The sequence below is a fragment of the Acomys russatus genome, chromosome 27, assembly GCF_903995435.1.
Source record: "Acomys russatus chromosome 27, mAcoRus1.1, whole genome shotgun sequence".
NCBI classification, from domain to species: domain Eukaryota; kingdom Metazoa; phylum Chordata; class Mammalia; order Rodentia; family Muridae; genus Acomys; species Acomys russatus.
Window position 1 is genome coordinate 8,055,795 of NC_067163.1, and position 25,098 is coordinate 8,080,892.

Sequence of the window (25,098 nt, forward strand, 5' to 3'; positions counted from 1 at the left end):
AAGTAAAAATAAAATTCCATAAAAGTAGTAGTTGCCACTCAGGCCCACTCTGGAGGCCACTCCCCCTCAGCAGCAGACAGGCCACTAAAAAAACACCCTGACATTCTCCGTCAAAACCACCTTCAGGTGATTCCAGCATCCAGATCTTGTTTTGCTTTTAACTTAATAAGGAAAAGTGAACCTATTGTTGGGGTGGATTACTGAAACCTCTGGAAGACACTTCGTGTATTCTGGCAAAGGGAGAAGGTGCCACAGAGGCCTTGTTCACAGCTGACTGCAGCACTCGTGCCACATGCAGGGCCAAGGTTTAGAGGTTTTAAAGAAACAAGTGACTGAGGCCGGCATGAAACTCAGAGGAGACTGTGAGCCACTGTTCTGTCTCACAGGACAGTGTCTGCGATGCACATGTCCTTTCAGCAGACATGCACCCAGTGGGTGGATGTGTCTACAGTAAGGCAGTCAGATGTCACCAGGAAGCCATGGTGCGTGTGGGTCACTGAGCACGAAACACAGGCAACTCACTGGATTCCTTCCCTGAAATATGAGAGGGCTCAGCAAATTAATGGTGCGCTAGTAGAAGACTCCCGGGGTGGGCCATCCCTAAAGCAAGGTGACGTCACAGTGGCGTTTCTTCAGTTCATTCTACCTCCTCACAGGTCTCTGTCAGGTGGCCCTTGCTCTGGCGCCTGATGTTCACCAGCTTTCCTGCTGACCGGAGGCTCCAGCGGGAGCTGCTAGCCGAGCTCGCCAGGCTGGTGTACTTGGTGGAGCCCTTGGTATCATCCTCCCAACCAGACCAGGGCGGGCAGCCACTCACGCCGTCCTCGGCATCGACCACCACGCCTTCGGCAGGAAGCTTGGGAGGCTCCCATCCTTCCATCTGATCTGGTTTTTTAGGCTGGGTATTCTGCTTCAAAACCAAAGTGTCCCAAAATCCCGACTTCTTCTCCGCCTTCAACTCTTCTTTTAGTCGTAGATTACTTCTGTGGATGGAAAAGTTTTGTGTTGGTCACACATCTCATAAATCTCATAATGTGTGATCTCATAAATGTGTCAGTTTTATGAAGTTCTCTTCTAAATTCTTTAACTTGTTTAAAAAGATAATAGAAACCTGTGGGTAAGCTTGAAATAAACATTAAAAATAACACAAGAGAGTCCACAGGACAGTCAAGGCTACACAGAGAAACCCTGTCTCAAAAAACAAAAACAAAAACAACAACAACAACAAAAAGCCATTATAGACTTATAGAAGCCAATGCTTTGGGTTTCCTTGCAGGGTGAGAGGGTGAGCAAAGGACCAGTTCTCAGACAGGAGCCTGGAAGCTACTGTCACAAGGAACTGACTCCCACAGGAGGAAGGACACAGACATTTGAGCAAACCAGACATAAAAAGCCAAGGTCCAGTTTAGGTTATAAATAAAGGGGAAATTCTATTCAGTAAGTGGGTTTCAGTAGGGCTGCTCATATAGCAAGTGTCTCTCAAACACTTAGTAGGTGATTTACTCAAGGAAAAATGTACTCAAAACTCCTATTATGAAGAAAAAAAAAAAAAGAGCAGCCGGGCGGTGGTGGCACACACCTTTAATGTCAGCACTCAGGAGGTAGAGGCAGGTGGATCTAAGAATGAGGCCAGCCTGGTCTACAGAGTGAGTTCCAGGACAGCCAGCGGGGATGGGGGGCGGGCAGAACTGTCCTGAAAATAAAACCAAACAAAAAAAGAAAGGATGAAAGAGGAGGAAAGGAAATGACTAACACAAAGAATACATTGTCAGTGTCCTGGCCACCTGTCAGCATCACTCTGTAGACAGTGGGACACAGGTTCCTAGACCTGTGGACACATCACCCAACGACCAAGAGGGCCTTCTGTGAAACCACCACTCTACACTGTAGGAGCCCTGCACCTGCCTCAGTGAGAGAGCTGACATTCTCAGTCATAGATGGTCCTCAAGTAGAAGGAAACAGCTACAGGTTTCCAAGGTCACCATCCTACTACCAACAGGCAGTCCTGTTATGTTTTTCCTCTAACTACATTTTAACATTACAGTTAGATAAATGTGTGATTAGGCAGCAACAATGTATCGGTTTATACATACTTAACTTTCTAGAATCTTTTATGGTTTCCAATCAATACTTGTGGTTCTGTTTAGTTTTGGTGGTGCTGGGATCACACCAGGCCTGTGTGCATGCTCAGCACGTACCCCCCACCCCCCCACAACCCTCCCACCTCCTAGTCCTAACCATGAACATCAGCAGCAGGCTTCCTTTGTACAGCTATAGGCTGCCTATGGCTACTGAGATAACACCATGGGCAATGACCACAGGCTGCCTTCTGGCTGGTGAATTCAACTTACAAGCTTCAGTTTTCTGCTCTAGCATTTCAAAGTGCTTTATTAGGTACATAACCTCCAGCCAAAGTACATTTTACTTGTCTCTAGGGCACCCCCAAAGCACACTCCATCTGTTTGTGCTCACAGGGAAAGGAAACCCTAGCACTGTATGTCACAGCTCCCCTTCATCTGCAGCCTGGGCCCGCAGAGGCCACTCCAGAGGCGATGGCGACCGTGAGAACACCTCTCGTTACACCACAGCAATCTCTTCGCATTCCTGACGCTGTTTGGTACCTCAAGATGGCTGCTTGTGACTCACCCTTTGGACTTGGGAGATTTGGAGGTCTCGAGCAGATGTTGTTCATCATCTTTATTAAACAGAGAAGTCACTTCTTTCCAACCTCTGAGACTTGCTCCCTGAAATGGTGTAAGGTAAAGAAACACGTCAGACCAGATGACACGGATCCAAGATCTGTACCCTATCTCAACAAGTCTCTGTATGGCTTACTGATGGCAGTACCACTTGCGAGACGCAGCACCAGGTGGCTTTATTGCTATGCTACTGTCACAGAGTGACTGACACCCATCTAAACGGTATAGCCTGTGACACACATAGGCTGCTATGTGATAAACATGACTGTACCTGCATTCTGTGCTTTCCAACAATGGGCAGGGATGGCAGTGTGGCTGCTCAGGCCATCACCACCAACATAGGAGGAATGTGGTATGGTGGTGACATGGCTGTGTCGTAACTGGCAAAGGGCACTTCCAGCCCCTTATAATCTCATGGACAAACTGATGGAAAAGTGTGAGGCCAAGCACACCCCGACCCTTCCATAGCTACACACAGTATATCCCACCTGCGTGTCCATGTTCCGGGACACTTGTAATGTGCTAGCACAATCATGCTTTACTGTGGAAGGCCGTGTTAAAGAGGCTTAGTGATGCCCTGAGGAAGATTACAACATAGCCTGGCCCTGAAGAAGGGGCAAAGGTCATTCCCAGGTTCCCCAGCAGCTCTGCACGAGCTCTAGGCTCCAGCATCTTGAGGGGATGGCGATGCTTCCCCAACTCCACAGAGAAGCTTGCGGAAGAAATATGTCTTACTGATTCTGGAAAAATTATTTTATACAACTTTATTTATGAAACCAGGATCTTATAATCTATATCGATGTAGATCTGCTAAGTATCTTACTAAGCAGAAAGGAATATGCAGTTCCCACTGTTTCCTGGAAGTCTAATTTTACATCGTCCACAGCATCTTTTCTGCTGGCTGAGTAAAGGGAACTGCCACAGGGCAAGGTGGATTTGAAATATTTTGAAGTGTTAAAAGGGAAATACAAGGAGGGTCAAAAATAGATCTGGGAGGTGTGGAGCTTTCTGGCATGAGCCCGCAGGGCAGCACGCGTGGAAAGCCATCAGGACGCCCAGGAAGCATGATTCCATTTTTGTTCTTTGTCAGTCTAGACTTCAGGGGTCCATGCTGGGAGAGGTCTGCCTCCAAAAGTCAGGCCCCCCAGCAAACCCACTGTGTTAGAATCTTAAGAGGTGGACCAATGCCAAAGAAATCATTACAGCAAAAAACCAAAACCGAAACCTTAGGTATGTGATGTTGGTTTACCACTCCAGGCGCCCATACAGACAGATACCTATGGAGTAACAAAAGTTACACTGCTGCTGTGACAGGGCTCTCAGGCTCAGGATGAGTGCAGGCTACATTAGTCTGCACCAATCGGGGTCAGAGTCTAGGTCCACTTAGACCTTGTGCCTAGCACTGAGGAACTGTCCCCAGACTACCTCTCTGGAATCTAGACAAAGACCCACAAAAGAAACACTGTGCCTCACTGTGAGAATATCAACTGTGAGACCTCAAGTCACTTGAGTGAAGCAGTACCCACAAAACACAGTGAACCTGAACCAAGATTTTTTGGGGGGTATTATATATTCACCAAGCCCAGACCCTCCAGTGCAGACACCACAAAACACAAGTCCTCAACAAGGCAGGCCAGCTTGCTTGCTCCTCCCCAGCTGGGCCGCACATTCCACTGACCACTGACCATGGTTGCCAGGGAGCCAGTCTGCACTGTAAGGCAAGCCAGCAAGAGGAGGAACTCGGGAGCTTTGATTACCACCCAAAGCTTATGTAGGAGAAAGATGCAAAGTAGTCTGTGGTTAATGGGATTTAAACAAAAATTAGGGAAAAAAATGAATAAAAGAAGGGAAAACATATCCAAAGAGGAAAACTTCCTGAGAACTAATAAAGGCACTTTTCAGGAAGGACGGATGGTTGTTCCTCCCTCAGTCTGCAGAGCAAACACAGACTCAGAGCATTGAAAGTATGACGAGACAACTAATACAGATAGGTTAAAAGAACTGTGGCCAGCTGTGGGGCAGCTGGGACCTTCCTGTCCACCTGCTTAATCACCAGCTAAAGTTCCCTAAAGAAGGGCCTTTGCAGCATGCCTCATGGCGAGGGGAGGGGGCAGTGCTTACATGCAGAACACAGTGGCTTAGGTCACACAGGGTCGGTTTCAAGGCCAAGGGCTCATTAGCATTCTTCTGGCTTATTAGCACTCTTATTTATCAACTCCACAAACATTAGGACATCTCAGTCACAATTTCTCCATCTCTCGTAAGAAATGCCTAAAAGCATTAGGGAATTTGGACTCAATATTCTCTGGGTCCCTTTTCAGTGAGGGGCACTCTTGCTCAGGGCTGAACATTCTTTCCACGATTGTCAGCTGGCATATCCTGTGTGGCCTGCCCAGGCTGAAGGCATTATCGAGGCTTGTTACAGTTTGCTGGGTTTGGGACAAAAGGGACTCCAGGACTCACTGTTTTTCTCGTTAGTCAGTCCTATTTCCTGGGGACCCCACAGCAGCCAGCCTGAAGGTGAGCCCTTCTGTACAAACAGCCATTTCTGGGAAGGAGTTGGCCCTGAGGCTAAAGCCACATAAATGTCCTAGACACCTGAGGATCCTGGGCAACAGTCTCCTGGGAGTTAGCATCGGAGGGCCTCCTAGCAAAGCATAGGCAGGAAGCTTGCTACCCTGCCCTGTGAGAAGATCTGTATATACATTAATTCATCGACTTATCGAACATACCAGATAAAACCTCGTGCAAAGCTAACAAGGCACCAATGCTCTCTGGTCCCCACACGGGGCACATGGCTCAGGGAGCAAAGTCTGGATTCCGCCATCAATCACAAGGGCAATGAAGCCGCCATCACAGATGCACAGCGCAAGTTCACGCATTCTGTCCTGAGCTGGAGCGAGTGGCTGGACCCACACATCAGTAAATGGCACTTTTGCAGGGTGGTTGTGGGGGGACCTTCTGACACCCTGGCTGAGTGGCAGAACAGCTTCTCCAGAGGGTGGAGAGGAAAATGGGACATCAGCTGGTTCTTCCTTCTGGGTGTCCCCACTACTTCGGTACAGAAGTTTCAGGGTCCCTCATAGACCACAAGCTCTAAAACACTACACTTCAATCTCCATCCAGCACAGAATACTTAGTCTCACCTGTCACCTGCTGTGATAGCCCGCTTCTTTAGGCACTCCAGCCAACCCCATCCCTTGGACGTTGTGCTCTGAGGACCTATGAACCGCCGCCCCCCCCCCCCCCCCCCCGGCCGCAGCTTATGTGATCTTCGGTGTCCTTGTGCCCACAGCCCTGCTGCCGAGACCAAGTGTTCTGTGAGTCAACTTAGCAACCCCAGCCCTACCCAGCCCTGTGGTCCTCCTCACCCTACAGAATGCACACAAAAGCAGGGAGGGCTCCTGAGGCGATGGATCTTGACCCTTGTCACTGCAGTGTTCTTGAGCAGGCTAATTCAGCAGGTCTGGGCTGCCCCAGTGATCCTGGAAGAGCATGCCAAAGCAAGCCACTGCTCCTCTGTGAGGAGCCTTCCTGTGTGTCACTCAGGGAAAATTTTCTCAGGTACACCCCATAGAAGTCGTACAGCAGGAGGCCATGGGTATCGGAAGATGCTAGTAGTTCAGGGGTGCCAGATAAGGAACTGAGGTGGGGCTAGTCTTGGTGGGGTTAAGTGTGCACCCTCTATTGTGGGGGCCTCTAAGAAATTCCCTTCTGAACTCTCTGCCCTTTAGCTATCCTTTAGTGAAGATGTGACAAACCTAAGAAGCAGCCTCCAAGTTGGAATAACAGTGGTAGCTGAAACCAAGGGCAGTGACTGATAACTTTCAGGCAAGGGGAAGAAAGAAAGGCTACAGAGGCCAGGCAGTGAGTGCCACAGAGGAACGGCAAGCTGGCCTCCTTCAGCAATTCTCAGTCAAGGTAAATAAGCTGACATGTGTGAAAGTAAGTGAGTACGCCACTTAGCTCACCAGGACTCTCACTGGAGAGGTGAGGCCAAGGGTCTTGTCAAGTATGCAGAGGAGGCCTGGGAGAGGAGCCCTGGGAGCCCGCAAGTCCAAGGGTGCACCGTGAGCAATGGCACAGGGAAATGTCCAAGGAAACTTCAAAACTGACCCCAAGGGGGGCAGAGACGGAAGGTAATGAGTTCCAGTCCAACCTGAGTGTCCTCCCTCTCTCTCTCTCTCTCTCTCCCTCCCTCTCTCTCTCCCACACACACACACACACACACACACACACACACACACGTGCGCGCGCGTACACACACTTTTCACTACTAAACTACGCTGCTTATCATATTCGTTGCCACCACCACAACATGAACATTTTGAACAAAATGTCCCCAGGTCACTCAGAGCTCAAAACAGATATGAACTCCACCTCTCAAGTGTCACCTATTCAAGTGAGGCAGGTGTGACCATTTCACGCACCGCAGACTGGATCGAAGTGGTGCCTCCCTGAGACCTCAGGATGGCCAGCAGTCTGCTCCACGGAGCCTAACAGTCCATGTGGTGCCCATCTACAGAGTGCCAGGGGTAAATACGCACAGTCAAGGGCAAGATGGCACTTCAACACAGTGGATGAAGGCCACGGCATCCACACTCTCTCTGAACATGTGAGCACAAGTCCAATTGGACGAACACCATGCCTTGGCCACCCAGTGAGTCCCACACAGCTCACACGTGCCTAGCAATGCTACTGCTTTAATAACAGTAATCTCATATTTATATTTTTATGCGAGTGGGTGCACTTTGAATCTGGGCCTCTCACGCTGGGTAAACACCCCACTATATATGAGTCATAGCCCTAGCCAATTTTTAGTTTTTGTTTTATGACAGGCTCCCACTAAGTTGGCTGATGCTAAAGCTGCAATTCTCCTGCCTCAGGCTCCTAGCAACTCAGATAACAGGTCTGCACCTATGGTCCCAGCTTGAGTGCAACTTTTAAGGTGTTTAAGCGCCTGGGCCGCCTGGGAGGTCCTGGTTAAGTCACAGGGTCTCAGCGGTTATTATGAACCATGGTCCTCAGGTCACAGCCACAACACCAGATACAAATGGTTAAAAATATTAAACGGAGCAATCCAGAAATAAAGTCATTGCTTTACGTTATGATCTGCTGAGCAGCACAATCTTGTGTCTTGTGCTGCTCCAATCCATCCCCCCAGGGCCCACTTTCTCCAGCGTATTCCGGCTGTTCATACTATACACCAGTTAGGTACTTATTAGCTGTTTTCAGGTCGACTCAGTGCACAGTATTAGTCAGGTGGCCCTTGTTGACTTTACTAGTAATTGTGCTGCCAACTTATTGCATACATTGATTTTAATCTCTCACAGTGCCCAGTGTGTAGGTTAAACTTTATCTCAGGCATCTGCTGGAGGTCTTGGGGATCCCCCAAGGAGTGATGGATGAAGGGTTCACTGCCCATTTACCTCCTAAGGATGTCCTGGTCCCACAGTCACGAACACATTACTACCCTTCCTTGAGTGACGGCAAAGAAGTAATATGGGCATGCGGAGCTAAAGTTACCTGAGGCTACATCCTGCCTGGGCTCCTCTCAACTGCAGATTTTTATATACAAGGCTTAAAGGCTGCCATCTAGTCTGCAAGGAGAGGATGGAAATGTGCCTTGCAGCTTGTGGTGTAGGGCAGCGTCCTCCAAGCATAACAGCTGACGCTTTCATCAAGGCGGCTCTGACTCCTTGCAAGAGACTCTGGTGACTGAGCCTGTGGAGGGCTGACACGTTCTCCTAGGAGGGGATGGGAAGTCACTGCGTGGACTCTCACTTGAGATTCTGGCCTCCCCTCCTGCACCTCCCAATCAGCTGTATGTGACTTTGCTCTAACTGTACTCAGCCTGTGTCTTGGAAAGTGCTGAAATATACAGAATGTGGAGAGTTAACTGAGGGGAACCCATCTAGGCAGCCGTGGGGAAGTCATCACCCACGCCTCTAACTGAGCTCAGTAAACTGACGAGTTCCGCAAGATGCACTCTGATGGCTCTGTACTTTGGTCCGCTGTAGGTGCACAGGCAGGTGTTTGCTTATAGAGCCCCAGAGAAAGAGGTCCCACAGTAGGCAGTGACCTGGTGGGAGCAGAGGCCCTCCTGGAGACTTTCCTGTGCGTCATCAAGAGCTGCCAGCATCCTGGGTCTTCTCCATGATCAATGGCGTGACTGTCACTGTGGGAGCAATGTTTAGACCACGGCAGGCTGTGCCACCTATCCAGCAGGCTGTGTTTGAACATGATGCAAGAGAGATACAGAGAAATGGCCCAAGTTATGAATTCAGAACTCAGACTAGCTTATGCTCAAACACTCAGGTTAGTGAGAAACTGGTATTCTGGAGAAATTTAGGATTCTAGGTCAACAGTGAAACCAAACCCAAGGCCTTTTTTTTTTTTTTTTAATCAGAACCGGAGTATCAGACTACAGGAAAGTTTTCACAAGACTTTGGCCAGCTCAGAACATCTGAGAAGAAAGAGCTACAGAGTGGAGTGGTCCCACAACTGACCTCACAGAGCTAGGGTCAGAGCAAGAGGTAGTGCTGGACTCCAGGCTGCTTGCTCTCAGGCTCCTGTCTACTGAGATAAACTACGAGAGACACAAACACACACCTGTGTCTGGGCTCACAGACAGCCAGTATGAGGGGCTCAGGCAGGGAAAGGGCAGTGGGTTCTGATATGAACACTGTGAGATGCTCAGTAGAGCAGGCACCCAAGGGTCTGCCATCTCCTGCTGTGGGGTGTGTGTGTGTGTGTGTGACAAATACACAGGCGGGGAGAGAGGGAAAGAGAGAGGGATGAATGAGGAGGGGGGAGGAAGGAAGAGAGAGAAAAACAGAAAGAGAGTGTCAACAGTGTCTCTGGGAGGTGAACAAGATGGCTCACTGCAGAGAATTGGGGACCTGGAAAACAGAAGTAAGGAACACAATTTGAAACCCTCACATGAGCGTATCACCTCTCAGGCCATTGTGTGGAAACAAGGCAATAATTATAGCACTCTTATCACAGCCCTCATCGGGCCAACAGAAAGATGCGAGTCCACTGGCTCTTTTGAAGCACGCTCTGGGACAGGCACCTGCTGAAAACCATCCAAGGCTAAACTTCAGGTACTGCAGGCACAGGGATGTTTGTTTACTCGGTCTCCTGCTCCTTCAGCCTTTGTGGTGCCCTGTCAGGCTTGGGCTGGAGGGGCAGGAGGGACACCCGTAAGTGTGAGCAGCTGAAGTATAGGGCGGCAGCAGCTCTTGCTCGGCTGACAGCAGAACGGCATCGGCACTAGTGATACCAGCCCCCAGCTAACAGATCAGGAAAGGACCACATATTCAGATGTTACGATAATGACCCATGCAGACCAGGGCACAGCTCAGGAAGGTCCTGTTCCCTAAGAAGCACTGGATGGCTATGGTGGAAGGTGGATGTGGGCAGCCAGCCCCAAGTCATAACAAGCTTCTCCAAATTCCGTATTATAGAATACTGGTGAGAACACAAAGGTCAGGGTGAGGGCATCTGTACAAAGTGAGCTGTGGGGCTGCAGAAAATACTCCCTTGGTAAGAAAGCAGACAGAATTGGTCTGTGTGACAGAATGTGGACCACAGGTCACACGGGAAAGAGATAAACAAAATAGCAGCCGTGTTTGAGCACACTTACTCCGTACTCTGGAGCGGAGAAAGCAGTCCAGGGAAGAGGCTACTTCTGCTGAGTTACTAGAGAGCGTCAGGAGGGTCTGGGGTTTGCCCTGAGCACTTGTTCTGGAGCTAAGAGACTAAACAATAACAGGCTGCGAGCAGATAATTAGCCCTTTACGGAGACCTGGGCTGGGAACAATAAAATGGCTCTTCTCAAAGCCCAGGCTTGCTGTGTTGCTTATAGAAACCATATACTAAGAGTAAACAGTGTCAGATCAGGAACTTGGGTGGCTTTGGGGCATCCCCCAGGCTGCCTGGAGCAGGGCAGCTAGCACCCACAGGCTGTCACAGAAACCCACTATCACACCCAAGGTCAGAGGGGTGTCTTGAGGCTCAGGGGGGACCTCAAGTCCCTAACCCACAGCTACTGGATGTGGAAAATCTACCTGAGGACTACAGTTCCCTGCTCGGGAAACTCTGGTCCCTGACCCCACCCCCAGACTCCAATTGTCCCCTCCAAGCAGAAACACTCGGTCACAAGTCTTTTCTATTCTCCCAGGAGGCAGAAAAAGAAGAGTCACACTAGCTACTTTTTCTCTTTCTTTCATCGCGCGCGCGCGCGCGCGCGCGTGTGTGTGTGTGTGTGTGTGTGTGTGTGTGTAAGGAAATGGAAATTGCTCAGCAACACAGTGAGTGATCAAGTAAAACGGAAGAGAGGGGTGCACATGAGCCAAGGACAGACACACAGTTCAGAGAGAACACAACAGTGTCTCTCTCTCCTCATTCCTCAGAACCTGGGAGTAACTAGAAGGAAACTGGGCCCGCAGGTCTCATCCTTACAGCGGCCAAAGCTTCCTGAGTCTGCATGCTCTCTAGAGCCAGCGAATGTGCAATCTCAAAGCCCAACTCCCCTGAGGCTGCCGTCTCTAGATTAGTCTGACAGGCAAGTCAGAAAGAGCCAGGACCACCACAGACCCAGAAGGCCCACTAGGGCTCTGCCCCAGGCAAGAAATAAACCCCCACCGTGTTTGATATTTAAACCCTGGAACGTCTGCTTTTCGCTACATTGACTGTCATGTGAAACACACACAAGGAAAGGCAGCCACATTTGGTAGTGTACAGCAAGTATGAAATGGGCAAAGATCTGAGAGTTACAGGGCCGCACAGTTAAAGGAAGACCTGCCAGCTTTGGAAGCTGGAGTTAGGCATCTGGAGGAAGCGGATAAGTATCAGTGGACTCAGGAATGAGGAACTCTGAGCATGAAAGGGCAACCACCAGATAGCCATCACAGCGCCCCCCTCCCCGCCCCCCAAGCACAGCACCCCACCCCCACCATCCCACCCCCGATCGCCTGGGGCCAAGGGGATGCCAGCGGGAAGGCTCAGTAGCTTCTAGTGATCATAAATACTCTCCAAAGAAACCATTACGTAAATAGGTCTGGCTGATTTCACTAGAAGATAAAACAGGAGAGGAAAAGGATCCAGGTTTCCTGGTTAAAACAATAAACTCAAACTCCTGGAGGAGAAGGTCAGATGGACTGCAAGGGGCTGCAGTGCCAGGTAAGGTGGGGCCGGGGGGAGGGGGGGGGGAGCCAGGAGCATGCAGACCCACACTGGGACAGCAACTCGGGGGACCAAAAGGGCCTGGCAGAGTTTCCGTGAGGCCGCCAACTGGGGTGCGTGGCGCGCGCGTTTCCCCGCGCTGCCCTGTCATGTGCAAGGCCAGAAGAGGCCACAGTATCCCCTGCACTTGGAGTTACAGTTGGTTGTGAGGTTGTTCTATTATTCTGTGTGGATGCTGAAAACTGATCTTGTGTCCCCTGCAAAAGCCGCAAATGTTCTTAGCCACTGAGCCATCTCTCTGGCTCCCGTTTACCAGGCTTCAGTTTCATTGCTTTAACATTTTATTTGAAAAGGGGCTGGAGAGGGGGCTGAGTTGGTAGTGTGCTTTCAGAAGACGAGAGTTGGATTCCCAGCATCCCTGCCAAGCAGGTCACAAGTGCCTGTAACTCCCAACTCCAAAGGGTCTGAAGCCTCTGGCCTCTGTAGGCACCCATGCTCACTTAAAAAAAAAATAGAAATATTGTAATACTTTTAAAGATTAAAAAAAGGGGGGGGCAAAGTAGAGATGATCAGGCAGCAATATCAACAATGGAAAGGAAAGAAAGGACTATAAACCCCTATCAATACCTTCCACCTTGCAAGCCCAGGCCCTCAGCGCTGGTGACGGGCAGTGCTCCCTACAAACTCCGTTCCTCTGGGCCTACCTCCTGCCACTCTGACATGGACAGGTGCAGTGCGCTACACATGGCAGAACTGACCCGCCAGTGGGGCTGGCCTCGTTTGTAGCTGTCCTTCCTTTGTCCTTCAGTGTTCCCAGACTTTTTACACCTTTGCCTGAAGTTGCATGGAAGGCATTATGTATTTTTAACCTTTCTAAACTAACTTGCTTTCTTTACTTGCCATGCTTGTGACTTATCTGTGGTGTAGGGGCAACAGTCCACTAACTCTGCCTTGCCAGGGTCCTTTCTTTTTTTTCCTCCCGCTATAAAACACCACTCAAGAGTCTTGGCCCAGACGTCAGTGTCCCGAGCCAGCCACACTGGTCTTCCTGTTCTAGGCAAAGTCATGCTCCATCCCACTTTAAGGGTACTCAGGCAGGAAGTGGGAAGGGACAGAATTTAGAGTTGCAAGTGGAAGGAGAAAGGGGCTCACAGGACTCAACATCCACAGCAAAAGGTGGGAACAAAACACACGCTGTTCTTCTCCGGGCTTCGTTGTGCCATAGTGAGCCATTCCAGAACGCAGACGCCTGTGCACTCACCGGAAAAACTAAGTTCTGTTTTCAGTCTCTACCAAGAGACATTATGCCAGGTATCAGTTACAACCACAGTATTAGAACAAGTCAGAACATGAACCTAATTGTCCTATAAGTTAAAGAATTCAGTGGAATAAAATTGCTGAGATAAATCACATCTAAAACACAAACCAAAGGTGCTTCTGTTTACAAATCTCAGCAATAACCTAAATTACTATCACAAAATTAACTTGAAAAGGCAAGATGGGCACACTTACGAGACAAAGGACACTAAGTACACCTTCGGACAACCCTCCTTGCCCTCTGAAAAACATGGCATAAGCACGCAACCATGGCAACCCCATCTCCAGTTCTTCAGAAGCCTACTGCAGAACCAGTGGTGACCGAGGCATGTCAGCCCTGGATGAGAGCTGTGACACCTCACAGGAAAGAGCAAGATGTAAGTACTGAGAGAGACCAAGGATCTCAAACCAGGGACTCAAGAGCAAATGGAACCGAAAGCAGGCAGGATGGAAGGAATAGAAATTAGGACAGAAATGAATGGTTGAGAATAATACAGGAGAAACCAGCAAAACTAAAGTTTATTTTACATTTTTTAAAATGTATGTAAATGCTAGGGGCATGCACCTGTGGTCCCAGATACTTGGGAGGCTGAGGCAGAAAGATCATTTGAGTCTATAAATTCAAGATCAGCCTGGCTAAAAATGGAAAATCAGACTCAAAAAAGTATCAACAAAACTGGCATGTTTAATTAGACGACGAAAAACAAAGATTCACGGTGCTGGGACTAAGAATGTGAAATGAAACTTAGAACATAAGAAATAACTGAGCATTAACATAAATACAAAATGGACAGAGTCCTGCAAACACACAAAGGACTAAACATGACTCAACAAGAAATAGAAAATCTGAACAGATCTAAAGCAATGTGAGCTAGCCAAAACAAAAACCAAACCAAACAAACAAAAAACAAAATGAAAAACCCTGGGGGCTAGAGAGATGGCTCAGAGGTTAAGAGCACTGGCTGCTCTTCCAGAGGTCCAGAGTTCAATTCCCAGCAACCACATGATGGCTCATAACCATCTATAATGAGATCTGGTGCCCTCTTCTGGCTTGCAGGCGTACATGCAGGCAGAGCACTGTATAAATAATGAAGTAATAATAAACAAATAATAAAATAATCAAAATCTCTCCCTCTCTCTCTCCCTCTCTCTCTGTCTCTCTCTTTCTCTTTCTCTCTCTCCCTCTTTCTCTCTCTTCTCTTGGTTTTTCAAAACAAGGTTTCTCTGTGTAGCGTTTCTCTGCCCTAGACTCACTTTGTAGACCAGTTCGAGGCTGGCCTCGAACTCACAGTGATCCGCTTGCCTCTGCCTCCCAAGTGCTGGATTAAAGGCACCACCACGCCCGGCCTATAAATAAATATTAAAAAAAACAAAACAAAACAAAACAAAAAAAAAAAAACAAAATAAAACCCTGATCCCAAAGAAAATGCAAGGCAGGACTTTTCAGTATTGAGGTCTACCAACTACTTAAAGAATTAATAGCAATTCTTTAAAAAGTCCCTAAAAATAAAAAAGGAACATTTCCTAAGTCATTCTGTAAAGAAAGTATTATCTAGATACCAAAACGAAAGACCTCACAGGCAAAGACCAGATGTTATAAATGTAGACACAGAGAACCCTCCACAAAATACTAGTGAAGTGTAGGTGAGGTGGCACACGCCTTTGATCCCAGCACTCAGGGGGCAGAGGCAGGTAGATTTCTGTTTGAGGCCAGCTTGGTCTATATTCAGAGTTCCAAGCCAGCCAGAAGTACACAATAAGACCCTGTTGCAAAAACAAAAATAAACCAAAAACTAGTAAACGAAATCTAAAAATTAAATATTAAAAGTATTGAGCCAGGCGGTGGTGGCGCACGCCTATAATCCCAGCACTTGGGAGGCAGAGGCAGGTGGATCCCTGTGAGTTCGAAGCCAGTCTGGTCTACAAAGTTAGTCCAGGACAGCCAAGGGTACACAGAGAAACCCTGTCTCAAAAAACCAAAAAAAAAAAAAAAAAAAAAAAAAAAAAAAAAGTATCATGTACCTGGTCAGGAGGCTATTATTCCAGTGGTGTAAAGACGGGCAAGCATACCATAACATACCATAGCAAGGAAATAAGAAACAGAATTCACATGATCAGATATGGAAAAATCATGACAAAATCTACCATCTTCTCACGAAAGAAATCGTTCTAAGCTTATAATGCGCATTTAAGAAACCCTCACACTGGCTTCACACAGAGTGCTGAAATACTGAAGGCTTCTCCCTAGAATAGGGAACAAAAAGAGGGCCGGTTCTGGCCATCCCTGCTCAGCAGTGTGCTGGGGGACCAAAAGAATAAGAAACCAGAGGCATCTAGATTGCAAAAGAAGTGAAACTGTCCCCATGTGCAGAAGCATTATCTCTTACAATTAATCAAAGAGACAACAGGCTGGATGTGGTGGCGCACACCTCTAATCCCAGCACTTGGGAGGCAGAGGCAGGAGGATGGCTGTGAGTTTAAGGCCAGCCTGGTCTACAAAGTGAGTCTGGGACACCCAAGGCTACACGGAGAAACCCTATCTTGAAAAAATAAAATAAAAGAGACAAGCAAACCATCAGATATCCAATCAAAATACAGAAACATATGGTTCTTATACACCAGCATGAACAATGTAAAAGCCAAATCAAAGCAATTCTATTTATTACTGCATTAAAGTAACATAGCTAGAAATAAAGATAACAAGGTTTCATATTTAGTCTATGAGAATTACAACATATTTTGAAGTTTTGCAAGATCTGAACAAATGAAAAAAAAATCATCTCATGTTTTATGAATCCGAAGACTGAAACACTGCTAACATAGCAATGTTCCCGAAACCAATCTACGGATTCAATACAGCCCCTCAGGAAGTCTCAGCGGCATTCTCTGCAAATAAGGACAAACTGGTTCTCAAACGCATGTAGAGTAACAGAGATTCCAAACAGCAACATTATCCTAGAAAAAAAGGAACACGTAAGAACTAAGCTTTTCATTTTAAGACCTGCTACTCTACAAGCAGTAATCAAGACTGAGGTACTGGCATAGTGCCCTCGGGGGTCCAGAAAAGAGGGCACACATGGCCAGCAAACTTTGCAGAACAGCACCATAACAACTCAGTGAAAAGGAGTCATCATTTTAACACATGACAGCTAACTTATATGCCAAAGAATTAATTAGCTTACATCCTTACTTCATACCACGTACAAAGTTAAAAGAACAAAGGCCCCAGTGAAAGAGCTCAAGGTTTGCAACTATTTTTTCTTTTAAAGATTTATTTATTATGTATACAGTATTCTGCCTGCATGGACACCTTCATGCCAAAGAGGGCATCAGTTCACATTATAGATGGCTGTGAGGTACCATGTGGTGGCTGGGAATTGAACTCAGGACCTCTAGAAGCGCAGTCAGTGCTCTTAAGCGCTGAGCCATCTCTCCAGCCCAAGGTTTGCAACTCTTAAAAACAATTCAGATGACTCTTTTTTTTTTTTTTTTTTTTTGGTTTTTCGAGACAGGGTTTCTCTGTGTGTAGCCTTGGCCATCCTGGACTCACTTTGTAGACCAGGCTGGCCTCGAACTCACAGCGATCCGCCTGCTTCTGCCTCCGAGTGCTGGGATTAAAGGCATGCGCCACCACGCCCGGCTTCAGATGACTCTTTAAGATTCTGGACTCGGAGCTGGGTATGGTGGTACACACCTTTAATCCCAGCACTCGGGAGGTAGAGGCAGGTGATCACTATGAGTTTGAGGTCCAGATCAGCTAAGACTACATAGAGAAACCCTGTCTCGAAAAACCAAAAAAAAAAAAAGTGAATATTCTGGACTTGGAAAGCAGTTCTCAGGAGAGATATTCAAACCGGAAAGATGGAGAACAACAGTTAAAATGTGCTTTAGCTGACATGAAGAGAGTCAGGAGACAATCTACCATGAAGGAGTAACTGCAAAACCTGACACAGGCAGGGCGAGAGACTTTATCTGGAACATCTGAGAACTTTATATTTCAACAGTAAAACGATGAATCATGCAGCCAGGTAGTCGTGCCATTAAGCCCAGCACTCCGGAGGCGGAGGCAGCAGGTGGATCATCTATGTGAGTTCGAGGCCAGCCTGGGATACAGAGCAATAAATCCTGGCTTTGGAAAAATAAAACAAAACAAAAATTATTAGTCAGTCTTTTTAATGAGTAAACACCAAACAGAAAGTCTCAATAGTCACCAGAGAAATATAAATCAGAACGAGATTGAAAACAACTTTACAGCCACTGTGATAGAATAAAAGGTCAGCTAAGAACAAGGGCCGGTAAGAATCCTCATACACAGCTGGTGAGGATGCAAACTGGTCCAGCCTTTGGGAAACAGGATGGCAGTTCCTTAAAGACCAAACATGGACTCAGGATAAGGTTGTTTTCATGCTTAGGAACATAGTTACAAAAATGACAACATGTCAAGGCAAAATTTGGTCCACAGATGGTTGTACCATCACTATTTGTAATAAATACACAATGAGGTAGAAACCACCCAAACACCCAGCAATGGGTAAAGCATAAACTAAACTTGTAGAGCGTCAATCAACACAATGGAATACTTAGATACAAGACAGTGCGGAGCGCTGACTACATGACACAACATGCTGAGTACAAGAGGCCAGTCACAAACCCACAAAAGTACATGATTCCATCTATGTGGAATTCCCCAACAGGAAAAGCTATGGCAGCAGAAAGTACTGGGGTTTTCTTGGGCTATGAGGCTATGAGGAGAGATGGAAACAGCAGACTTAGGTGACAGCTAAGGATCACACCCCTCCTTCAGAGTCTAAAACTGACTGCACCAGTGAGCACATTTCAAACCACTCCATTGCCATATTCCATGGTAAGACAGCATGGTATATGAAAGACATCTCAGCAGTGCTTTTAAAAAAGAAAATGTGGCAGGCACACTGAGATGCTGAGGGATCCAGGTCCCCAAGGGTGCCCCTATTTGTCCAGATGTCACACATCAGAGTCTAGAAGGAGACTGCCAAACACTCTTGGTATGGCAGTGCATTCCCGCAATCTCAGCACTCAGGAAGTGAAGATGGAAGAAGAGAGAGCAGGAGTTTAAATCTATCCTGCTTTACATATGGTTTTAGGCCACTATGGCCACCTCTATAATTTCTTGTCTTAACTGCCACAAAACTGCTTTAAAAAAAAAAAAAAGCAATTAAAAAAACCAACTCAGTATTTTGAGACCCAATCACATAGATACTGGCACATTTATTTAACAAGTTTAAGTTAAATGAGAAAAGCAGTTATAGAAAAAGGATAATCATCCTTGTTAACTTTGTATATGAAGAATCATACAACGGAAATAGACTCTACAGCACTTTAATCTTGGACTTGTAACTTCTAGAACCCCAGGAAATAAATGTTTGCTGTGTGAGCTATTATCTTATCTTTTGTTGGGGTCACCCAGACAGGCAAGACAATCCTACAACATAAAGCAAAATCGCACAGAGGATGAAGAGTCACTTGGCAAGGATGGAAATCTGCAACTGACGTGCACGGTTGACCTTGTACTGGCAAGAGCTCACATTTGCTTCTGTTTTTGAAAATAACTCAATGGAAAATGGAATAGAGTGTTAGCTACAGAGGCAAGGTAGAGCAAGATAGGCACTTTATTCTAAGAGTCAAGGTCTTCCCAGTTTACTCCCTCAAAAACGACACCTGCGTTTTTTTGTTTTGTTTTGTTTTGTTTTTTACTAGACTTAGAAGTCAAGCCAAGCACAAATGATGGAGTTTGCAATCCTCCAACCATCCCAAATCCAATAACTATCCTTTATCAGAGCGCCTGGAGCACCTAAAAAGGATAGTGTGTACAAAGAGGGTCACACTAATTCGTCCCACCATCAAATCTAATTTTAAAATATCCAATTGGTTGATGGATTTATTTCAATGCTTATAAGTATACCTATGCCTTAAAAATATTAACATGAAAATGAGTTATTGTTTTCTAAAGTCTGTTTTTAAGGACCTTAATTTATAGTTCAAATGGTGAATCTGTACAGTTAGCTCAGAGGTAGGGAGTAGCCTGCCTAAATAGTCTTCACATCCCCTTGTTAGTGTTGCCACAAAACTGTAAGGAAAAGTGCTTTAAAAACTGACTCAGCCGGGCGTGATGGCGCACGCCTTTAATCCCAGCACTCGGGAGGCAGAGGCGGGCGGATCGCTGTGAGTTCGAGGCCAGCCTGGTCTACAAAGTGAGTCCAGGACAGCCAAGGCTACACAGAGAAACCCTGTCTCAAAAAAAAAAAAATAAAATAATAATAAAAATAAAATAAAATAAAATAAAAACCGACTCAACAATTGCAAAGTCCTAATTAAGTAGCTATAGGCACATTTATTCAACAACATTTGGTACTGCACATCATGAGTGGTTTTTAGCTAGTGATGCCAGAACAGTGTTTCACGAGACTGGTTTTCATAAAAGAAAGCAATTCAAGATACACATAATCGCCTACGCTGAAAAGCAAATCATGTTTCTAAATATATTTATATATTTGCAGAAGTGCTTAATGGATATACAAAAAAAAAAGCTTAATAATGCATTCCTTGAGGCAGAAGTTATGACCTGTCAACATTCAGAACTCGTTTTTTTTTTTTTTTTTTTGAGACAGGGTTTCTCTGTGTAGCTCTGGCTGTCCTGGACTCCCTTTGTAGACCAGGTTGGCCTTAAACTTACAGTGATCCACCTGTCTCTGCCTCCCGAGTGCTGGGATTAAAGGCGTGAGCCACCACTGCCTGGCAGAACTTTTGTCCTATATGCATCTATTTTAATTTTTAGAGTAAACATTAGGTGCATTAAAATGTGTTTCCCCTCATGGAATAGCTACAATGAACAGTCCTCACAAGCCTCACTGAATTTTACATTTCTTACATATTATATTGTTATATTTACATTTTAATGCAAAACAGATGTTTCTTCTTTTTAATCTTTTATTTTCTACTTCAATTATAATTTTTATTTTTTAACATTTCATACATATATCAATGAAATGCGGTAATATCATCCACCCATTTCCCTTCTAACTCACCCAGAACTCCCCAGCACAGTCCCCTCCCAAATTTATCTTCATATTAAAGTCCAAGTAGTGCTACCCAGAAGACATTTTCTTTCTTTTAAAGAAAGATTTATTTATTATTATCTATACAATGCTCTGCCTGTATGTACATCTGCAGGCCAGAAGAGGGCATTAGATCACATTACAGAAGGTTGTGAGCCACCATGTGGTTGCTGGGAATTAAACTCAGGACCTCTGCAAGAACAGACAGTGCTCTTAACCTCTGAGCCAGCTCTCTAGCCCAACACAACAATAGCAACAACAAGCCAATAATCTAAAGAAGTGAAGAGAAATTTGTTCCCACATATAAAAACTAGTGTCCACACTTATTTAGAACACAGTGCTGTACTACTTTTTCTTCAGAACAAACACAGACAGAAGCAGACTACAGCTGTACGGTCTGCTTTTCAGGGAAGTACATGGGACAAGCCTAAATGTGAACCCAACACTTTGCAGAACCAGAATGGTGCTCTCAATCGGCATGCTGAGCACTGTACTGAGTCTCTCGGTGGCGGGGGGGGGGGGGGGGTGGGGGGCTGGGGAGCCAAAGGACTACAACTGTGTCTTAAGTAGGGGTTCTTTTTTTTTTTTTTTTTTTTTTTGAGACAGGGTTTCTCTGTGTAGCCTTGGCTGTCCTGGACTTGCTTTGTAGACCAGGCTAGCTTCGAACTCACAGTGATCCACCTGCCTCTGCCTTCCAAGTGCTGGGATTAAAGGCGCGCACCACCACCACCTGGCTTAGTCAGGGTTTCTATTGCTGCAACAAAACACCCAAAGGCAAGCTGGGAAGGAAAGGGCTTATTATACAAACACTTCCAGATCACAGTCCATCAGTGGAGGAAGTCAGGGCAGGAACTCATGCAGGGCAGGAACCTGGAGGCAGGAGCTGTCGCAGAGGCCATTGAGGGCTGCTGCTTACTGGCTTGCTCCCCATGGCTTGCTCAGCCTGTTTTCTTATGGAACCCAGGACCACCAGCCCAGGGATGGCACCACCCACAATGGGCTAGGCCCTCCCCGATGGATCACTAATTGAGAAAATGCCCTACAGCTAGATCTCATGGAGGCATTTTCTCAGCTGAGGTTCCTTCCTCTCTCTTTGATTACTCTAGTTTGTGTCAGGTTGACACACAAAACCAGCCAGTACAAAATAAAACATCAGAAAACATTTTTTAAACGAAAGAGAAAATTTAACGATCAGTCCAGTGCACACATTAATCCCTATTTCTCTCAACTATAAACATTTCATAGGCAGCAGTCTAACAACAGGCTTTTCACCGGTTTACAATTTCCATTCTAAAAGAGGCTAGCTTTGGTTTGTAGCCATGCTCCTGAGTTTCCAATCTGTCTCAGCGAGAGCATCAGCTGCTCCCATCCCCAGCCTGCTGGATCACCTAGGCTGGTCTTCAATTTGATTCTCCTGCCTCGGTCTGTGGAGTGCCACGATTACAGACCAGCGCCGCCAAGCCCCCCTACCTATTTTTCTACAGCAAAATCATTTCAACACATTATAGTAAAAAAAAAAAAATCCATAATAAAGTAACCAAGGAATCAAAGCTCACAACTAGAAGACAACAGAAAATGCCGTAGATGGATGCTGGGCATAGCAAATGCTTGCTCCACAAAAGGAATAATTGATAAATTGGATTTCATTGAAATTAAAAAAACTTCTACTTTGCAAAAGACACTGCGGAGAACATGAGTGGTGAGACAGAGGAGAGAATTCTTGAAGATACACATCTGATAAGGGATCAGTATCCAAAAACAAGACAACAACAACAAAAAACCCTCAAACTGTCTTAAGACAATAAACAACCAGAACCTTAAAAGACACAGATGTAATCCCAGCACTCGGGAGGCAGAGGCAGGCAGATCTGTAAGTTTGAGGCCTGGTCTACAAAGTGAGTCCAGGACAGGCCAGGGAAACCGTGTCTGGGGGGGGGAGACACACAGATGGCAGGTAGGCATGAGAATACATGTTCCACATCTTGGTGGGGGTTAAGATTAAAATATCACAATGAAATACCACTATATACCTAGGAGGACGTCCAAAATCCAGGAACACGGATGTAGCACACGCAGGTAAAGACAGAGCAAGAGTGGGAGTGGTGGGAATCTGGGCTGGGGAGAGAGATGGCTTATCAGGTCAAAGGGCTTGTTTTGCGAGCCTGGCAACCTGAGCTCAGTTTTAGACCCAGGGCTGTGCATCTGGACAGCCACAGACTGGAGCAAGCTGCTAATGGTAAAAGCAACGAGAGACCCTGCTCAACAAGGTGGAAAGCAAGAACTGGCTCTCCAAAACTGTACTCTGACCTCCACATGCACACCTGCCTGTACTCACATACATCACACACACACACACACACACACAGAGAGAGAGACAGAGAGAGAGAGAGAGAGAGAGACAGAGAGAGAGAGAGAGAGAGAGAGAGAGAGAGAGAGAGAGAGAGAGAGAGAGAAAGAGAGAGAGAGAGAAGAGAACAAAATGCACTCTGACCAGACAGCCCAACGATCATTTTCTTTACTTAATGAGCTTAAATGTTTTGTCCTGGGGGAGCCCACCCAGCCTGTTTACCAGAGCTTCAGAAACAACTGCCCAACCCTGGAAGGAAGCAACAAGAGGTCCTGGGAGTAACCGGGTAACTGAGACCATGGGATAGTACTCAGAGTCAAAAATAAACATACTATTGTACCACAAAGAGACACGAGAAGCAATCTTAAACACATATTACTGGCTAGAAGATAATAAAAAAATTCTAAAGACCACAAATGCTCATTATGACATTTAAGAGCTGCTGTTTACCTATAAAATTTTGAAGGGTAAGAAATATAAAGTAGGTAAGCGTGAGGGATACCAAAAGGTAATTTCTCAAATGTAAACTCAGATAGAAACCATACCTAAATGTTTACAGTCATCAACTCTGTCTATGAGCTGGCAATGTCAGTAAATTCCCAAGGAACGTCTTACAGTGAAACTTTATTCCTAACAAATGTTCTTTTGCTCCAACTAGGGGAGAAGCAATTTCGGAACTATTTCCAAGTTCTCAAAAGAAAGATTTACATCATCCACAGTTTTCACAATGTATTTTAAAAAAATAACAAAATAATTTTATGCTTTAATATTGGCTTATTTTGTGACCTAAATTTCACTGCACATGAAAGGGAATGAAAACTACTGAAAAAGTGGGTGGGGAAGGTTCATACAGATCCACCTGGGATCATGTTAATTAAAAAAATTCTAGACATTCCAAGCATATCTCTACGCTTGTCGAGCCAAAGCTTTTTCTGTATAAAGGTCTCTGATCTCTTCTTCCGGACGGGGGGGTTGGGTGGGGGGGCAAAGGCTTAATATAAGAAAATGCAGTGTTGTGCGAATAATTATTTAGCACACTTTAACATTCGTTGCGGTCACCGAAAGCTTTTCAGTCAGAACGAACCGCCGTCCCGGACACCATGATTCAGGACTTCTGTGTCTCTCCCACCCCGGAATAGAAACACCTGGCCTGGAAGCGGTCACCTCGCATCCCTGGCGGCTCAGGACGAACCCTAGAGCCCTGTAGCAGCAGAGCGAAGGGCAGAGTCGCCGGCCAGTGCGGAAAGTGCTCGGGGTGCGCGCCTTGCGGTACCCAACACAAGCTGGCTCTGGGGCCCAGGACCTGCGGGATCCGGCCACTAATCAGAGGAGTCCTCCAGGACAAGTCACCTCGCAGCCCCGAGAAGCGTCGGGTCCCTTCCAACTCCGCGCTCGGTGCGCGACCCCATCCACCTGCACCTCGTCTCTAAAGCACCCCGCGGCCCGCACCTGCGCCCCCACGCGTGCCCTCACCGGCGCCGGGGCAGCTGCAGATGCTGGCGGTGCCCCTCGCAGCACGTCCTCCTCTTCGGGGGGCTCGTCCAGAAGCACCCTATTTCGGCTCAGCTTCCACATCTCGGATGTTCGACCGCTCGGCGCAGCGTCGCTCCCGGACTGAGGGAGGACGCCCGGGCCGCGGCGCTTCTGGGACAGTGCGGAGGACTGGGCGGGGAGGGGCGGTCAGCTGCGGGCGGCTGTCCCGGTTCCAGCCGGCCGTCCCCTCCCCGCCCCTAGGCCCGCCCCAGACCCTCCTCCAGGCTTTCAGCCCTCTCAAGACCCTTAGGTCCCCTGCCCCCTGGCCCTCCTCCACCCTGACACTCAGCCCGCGTGTCCTCCCAGGTCTCTGACCTCCCCTACTTCCCCAGGACCACCCCAACCTCCTTAAGTAGGCCCCCCAGGGGAATCCAGCCCGCAGAGTCCTTTACCCAGGGACGAAGAACTCGGGCGCACCAAAACCACGTGACATTTCACACCAGCGGCCCCTCAACCCCGGGCCCTCAGCTCACCCAGCCCGATGGGCGTGGTCCTTCCTGGATCACCAAGGCAACGCTGAGGTGGGGCCGCGCAATACGCATGCTCGCCCCGTTTTTTGCTACCGGGCTGAGGGCGGGCCTTCGCGGGCCGCAGGGTGAGCGGTAGGGGTCTAACCTGTTCCTGAAAAGTCTATTAATGGAGGTGGACCTCCAGAGGGGGAGGGACACCTAAAAGGGAGCGGGTCACTAGGGAAAGAGAATGGTTCATGGCAACAGTCACTTTCTGCTGCTGTGAGGCTTGTCCTGGGCCTACGTTGATGGTCAGACATTGACCAATTGAGAGTCAACCAGGGGCCAGGGAAGGGTCCAAGGGATCAGAAGAGATGAGGTAGGTGAGTTGGCAGTGCTAGTTGAACGAGGGTCCTCACCCTTACTCTTGTAGTACAGACTATCATCTCTCAGGGTGCCACTTAGGCGAA

At 47.1% G+C, this 25,098-nt stretch overlaps 1 protein-coding gene across 1 annotated transcript; it reads right to left on the minus strand.

The window, feature by feature from the left end:
* Window positions 1-292: 292 nt before the first annotated feature.
* Window positions 293-24,736, minus strand: Tdrp (testis development related protein). Its single transcript, XM_051169779.1, has 4 exons — window positions 24,653-24,736; window positions 24,120-24,308; window positions 2,647-2,744; window positions 293-983 (listed from the first exon to the last, which is right to left on the minus strand). The coding sequence occupies exons 1-4, from the start codon at window positions 24,719-24,721 to the stop codon at window positions 638-640; spliced, it is 702 nt and encodes a 233-aa protein (XP_051025736.1). The 5' UTR covers window positions 24,722-24,736; the 3' UTR covers window positions 293-637.
* Window positions 24,737-25,098: the final 362 nt, after the last annotated feature.

Excerpts from the sequence above, each read along its gene's own strand:
- Tdrp (XM_051169779.1), bottom strand. The coding sequence starts at position 24,721 with ATGCGTATTGCGCGGCCCCACCTCAGCGTTGCCTTGGTGATCCAGGAA. Across the intron at positions 24,309-24,652 it reads GACCACGCCCATCGGGCTGG|TCCTCCGCACTGTCCCAGAA; the intron begins GTGAGCTGAGGG and ends CTCCCCGCCCAG. Across the intron at positions 2,745-24,119 it reads CTGCAGCTGCCCCGGCGCCG|GGAGCAAGTCTCAGAGGTTG; the intron begins GTGAGGGCACGC and ends ACACCATTTCAG.